The sequence below is a fragment of the Drosophila bipectinata genome, chromosome 2L (assembly GCF_030179905.1).
Source record: "Drosophila bipectinata strain 14024-0381.07 chromosome 2L, DbipHiC1v2, whole genome shotgun sequence".
Taxonomy (NCBI): Eukaryota; Metazoa; Arthropoda; class Insecta; order Diptera; family Drosophilidae; genus Drosophila; species Drosophila bipectinata.
In genome coordinates, this window is record NC_091736.1 from 25,012,721 (window position 1) to 25,017,655 (window position 4,935).

General features: G+C 52.3%; 1 protein-coding gene across 1 annotated transcript; it reads left to right on the forward strand.

Annotated features, from left to right (window-relative positions):
* The first annotated feature begins 279 nt into the window (after nt 1-279).
* Nucleotides 280-1,410, forward strand: LOC138925880 (uncharacterized). Its single transcript, XM_070277474.1, has 3 exons — nt 280-546; nt 633-694; nt 792-1,410. The coding sequence occupies exons 1-3, from the start codon at nt 280-282 to the stop codon at nt 1,408-1,410; spliced, it is 948 nt and encodes a 315-aa protein (XP_070133575.1).
* The last annotated feature ends 3,525 nt before the right edge of the window (nt 1,411-4,935 follow it).

A 4,935-nucleotide genomic window follows, 5' to 3' on the forward strand; every position in this document is an offset into this window, starting at 1 on the left:
AAGGCCTCGCAGCGACTGGCCCCCACTCAATTATGCCCCCGCAACTGAACTCGAGAAGCGAGCAGTCAAGGTCCATGTAGCGAAGGCGCCCCCCGAAGATCTTCTTGAGCGGTTTTCCACACTCGACAAGGCATTACGATTCCTTGCCTATGTTAATCGCTTCATCCATCGCGCGCAGATGATTCGATCCTCGTTTGAAGATCACCTGACCGCTAATAAGGTTACGTTGGCTGAACGTCTTCTAGTTTCCGTCACTCAGCGCGACACCTTGTCTCTGAGATGGGCTGCTTAAGCGAAAAGCGTCCAATATCGGCATCCAGTCCGATTCAAAATCTGAACTCCTTCGTGGATTCGCAAGGCCTTATGAGAGCCTGCGGCCGGGTCACGTCCTCTGAGCTTCTCCAATATGACGAACGGCACCCTTTTATCCTTCCGTACGACTGCCGTCTGTTACGACTCCTGGTTCAATTTACACATCGCATGACGCTGCACGGTGGCAATCAGCTGATGATCCGTCTGATCCGAGCCAAGTTCTGGAATCCAAGGGTGAGGAATTTGGTCAAAACTATATGGGGAGGGCCTGTCTCATCACAAAGAGTAATGTGTTGGTGTTTGTGTGCTTCTCCACTAAGGGCATCTATTTAGAGCCTACGTCGGAGCTTACGACTGAGAAATATCTGGCGGCTTTCGCACGGTTCGTGTCCCGGAGAGGATGCCCCCGTCAAGTGCAGTCCGACAACGGGAAGACCTTTGTAGGGGCAGCTACTCTACTATCCCGCGACTTTCTCCAGAGCCCAGCAGCAGCTTCTCTGGCATTTCACTCCTCCGGCAGCTGCCCACATGGGGGGCCTGTGGGAAGCAGGCGTCAAGAGCTTCAAGACCTTGTTCTACAAGTCCACCGCCACGCGGAAATACACCTTTGAGGAGCTGGCTACTTTCCTGGCGAAGATCGAGGCGTGCCTGAATTCGCGGCCACTCGCGCCAATGTCCGAAAACCCTGCTGATCTGTTGGCTCTTACACCCGGGCACTTTCTTGTGGGTGGCCCACTTCTCGACACGGTCGAGCCCGAGATAAAGGGGGACACAACTTCCATCATTAATCGCTGGCAACACCTCAAGGCTCTTCAGCAGCAATTTCGGCTGCGATGGAAGGAAGAGTACCTCAATGAGCTCCATAAGAGAAACAAGTGGCAAGCCCCTACGAGGGACCTCCGCGTTGGGGATATGGTCGTCATCAAGGAAGACAACCTTCCGTCCAATGAGTGGCATTTCGGTAGGGTTAACGCGGTGTATCCCGGCTCCGATGGCCATGTCCGCATGATCGACATCCGCACCGCGCGAGGGCTCGTAAAGCGGCCCGTTGCTAAGGTCGTTCTTCTGCCGTTGGACGCGTCCGCCTACCCTCAGTAATTAACATTTCTTCCGCTCCAATGTTCCTGTCCATTGTGCTGTCCCGTAGCTCTGCCCGTAGTTCCGAACCTTAATTTACACCGATTCTGATAATGTTATTTGTTCCTTCACCTTCCATATTTCCGTCAGCCATAGTCAACACGATGTCGCCACGTCCACGCAACACCCAATCGCTGGAGAGCAGTTGTACTCGAGGTATTCAACCCTACCGTTGCCGAGTCTGCAATGGAATCCACGCCTTGAAGAAGTGTCGGCGCTTCCTACGCCTTAGCGCCGAGAAGCGGCTCCGAGCGGTTCTCGTGAACCGGTATTGCTCGAGCTGCCTGGCCCACGAGCACTCCGACGGATCCTGTCGGCGGGGTGACGGTTGTTAGACGTGTGGTGAGGATCACCACCCGCTGCTGCACCTGGTGGAGAAGGCGCGGGCTCGGCGCAAGGCACGCCAAGAGAAGCACCGGTCACGGAGCGCGGGAGACAGGACACGGAGTGTCTCGTCTGGCGCCCGGCCGTCATCCGCCAACTCCCGGCGCGTTTCGGGTGCTCCTCGGCCAGAGTCCGAAACTTTCCGGCATTCCTAACCCGATCCACGGCCACCGACTTCCCGGTACTCGTCGATAAATCCTCGGCATTCTTCCGCCACTCATCGGTTGCCGTCCACCACTCATCCGCCCGCGTCATCTTCACCTAGGAAATGTTCCGTCTCTCGTCGAGGGCCCCCGCAGGACGCGGTCGCTGCGCCCACCTTCTCGTCGCTGCTGCAGCGGAACAGCGTCAACGTGCTACCGACTGCACTAGTGCGCATAGACACCGGGACCCGGAGGTTCGACACGGGGGCCCTCATCGACCCATGCACGCCCTCGAGCTGCATCGACGCCTCGCTCGTAGCGTGCTTCCGGCTGCCCACTACCAGCGTGGGGGACGAACAAGTGTGTTCCGCCACCGTGGCGTCAAATACCGGCTGGAGGTCATGTTTAAGATTGAGCCTCGCGTGCGCGTCTGTACGCCGTTCCGGGAGCTGAGCGAGGCGGTGCGTGCCCACTTCCGAGTCGTGACATTGGCAGATGAGCGATTCCATCTGCCAGCGACAATCTCCGTCTTCCTGGGCGCGGATATGTACCCGCGGATTATGCAACCGGGCTTCCTGAAGATCCAGGACGGGCTGGCAGTGGCCCAGAGCACAGTTTTTGGATGGGTCGTGTCCGGAGCCTGTCACCAGCCATAACAACGATTGAGCTATTGCAACCCGAGCTATTGCAAGGGGGCGGAATGTTTAGGTGAAGGGCCGTGGTGCCGCTCAGCTGTGGATAAGAGCGCATCCGCGCTGAAGAGTCCGTCCGCGCTGAAGAGCGCATCCGCGCTGAAGAGCGCACTCGCGCTGAAGAGCGCATCCGCACTCGCCCCTCTGTGCACTCTCTCTCGCTCGTTGGTTGTCGTCGATCGTCTTTTTTTGGACTAGTTAAGTTTTTAATCCTCTGTAAGCAGCCCAATAAAGCTGACTGCGTTATTTTTGAATTCACGAAAAGACGCCCCCGACTTCTTACTTCAATAATTCTGGGATCTTTTGCGGCAGCAACGCCCCCCTACAAAAAACTTTTTGGCTAATGTCATCTAGCTTATTAATGTCGAATACACACAGTTGAAGCGAGTGCGCAGCACACCTTAACAAGGTAAATATTCGGAATCGAGTTTTTCCATCAATTCTTCCCCGTTAATGTCATCGTGTGCATTATCGTCAAAAAGACTCTCCGAACCATCATTAAAAATTTGAATTCACGCTCAAAATAGCCTTGTCCATTCTAGTAGCAACATCTTTTTTCAGGGATACCAGCTGTCATTGAGCGTTTTCAATGCCGTAAATAAAAAATCAGAATTTAATTAATTTCAACGTTATAAACTTTATTCAGGCCGCATATGAAATTAGGATTTATGCACAATATTTGAAATCCAATTTAGGATGCGAGCGCAGTAAGAAGACTGCTCGGTAAAAATGGTGCTTGGCGGTTTTAACAGCCGCTTCCCACAGACCACCGAAATGCGGAGATCGAGGAGGAATAAAATGCCATTCGATGGACTCCATAGAGCTAAACTCTAGCAGTGCCCGTTGATGCTCTTCTCTTAGAAATAATCGGCGCAGCTCCTTTAGCTCGTTTTTGGCTCCAACAAAGTTGGTTGCGTTGTCAGACCAAATATGTTGAGGCCTTCGGCGGGTGCATATAAAACGCTTCAAAGCCTGCAAAAAAGACATTGTGGACAGATCCCTTACAAGCTCCAGGTGGACGGCTTTGGTAGCAAAACAAATGAAAATGCTAACGTAACATTTTACTGGAGCCTTATTACGCACTTCCGGCTTATAATAGAACGGTCCACAAAAATCCACATCAGTGACTCTAAAGACCTGAGAGTCGCTAACTCTTTGCTCCGGAAGATCAGCCATAATGTGCTCCAACAACCGAGGCTTAGTCCGGAAGCATCGGATGCATTTGTGTATTGCCTTCGTCACGGTTTTTCTCCCCCTAATTGGCCAATATTGGGACCGAATAATTGCCAACAGTGCGTATGTAAATTTCGCTCATGGAAGTCAACAATTATAGCCTGCGTAACTGGATGGCTTCTTGGAAGTATAATTGGATGCTGACTATCAAAATCCAACGACGAATTTTTCAGCCGACCGTCTACGCGCAACAGTCCAAATTTATCCAAGAAGGGAGAGGATGAGGCAAGGGCACTGGATACCGCTATCTCTTTTCCATTTTGAAGAGCCTTTATGTCCTCCCAAAAATGCACACGCTGCACTAGCCGCAGCAACAGCTGTGTTCCAGATTTTATATCGCTAGCCGTAACACCGTTGTGGTGAATTCGTTGAGAAAACTTGTATACGTAAGCGAATACCCTCTGCAGTGCTGGAAACGAATTAGCGTATTTAGAAACCGCTGTTATATCCACGTACGGAGAATGAATGAGCAGGACCCTTGCACGTAACTCCACGGTTGATCTCTCAGATGGGACCGCGGTTGGCCACGCCTCTTGGGATCCAATGAGAAACGGAGGACCGTAAGACCAAAGCTTATTTTCAACCAATTCATTGGGAAGAGCACCACGCGACAGGATATCTGCCACAGGGTTCAAAGAAGTGGGAACATACCGCCACTCCATTTCTCTAGTTAGCTTCTGAATGGTCGAAACTCGATTGGCGACGAAAACATTAAAACGAGAGGGTTCTTCTCGAATCCAAGACAGAGCCACAGCAGAATCGCACCAGCAAAAATACTTTCCAACGTAGACCTTCAACTGCTCTACTTTCGACATAAGTCGAGCCAACAACTCGGCTCCCGATAACTCCAGCTTCGGCTTCGTAACAGTCTTTAACGGCGCAACTCGGGACTTCGAACAGAGTAAATAGCTTGCAGATCCTGCGCCCTTGGATACGACATAAACGCATGCCCCATACGCCTCAATGCTGGCGTCACAGAATCCATGGACCTCCACCTCGGATTTCGATGTTAGCACCCATCTAGGGAATTCGGC

Coding starts and splice junctions, on each gene's coding strand:
- LOC138925880 (XM_070277474.1), top strand. CDS start 280: ATGGGCTGCTTAAGCGAAAAGCGTCCAATATCGGCATCCAGTCCGATT. Junction 547..632: donor CCAAGTTCTGGAATCCAAGG/GTGAGGAATTTG, acceptor TTCTCCACTAAG/GGCATCTATTTAGAGCCTAC. Junction 695..791: donor TATCTGGCGGCTTTCGCACG/GTTCGTGTCCCG, acceptor GACTTTCTCCAG/AGCCCAGCAGCAGCTTCTCT.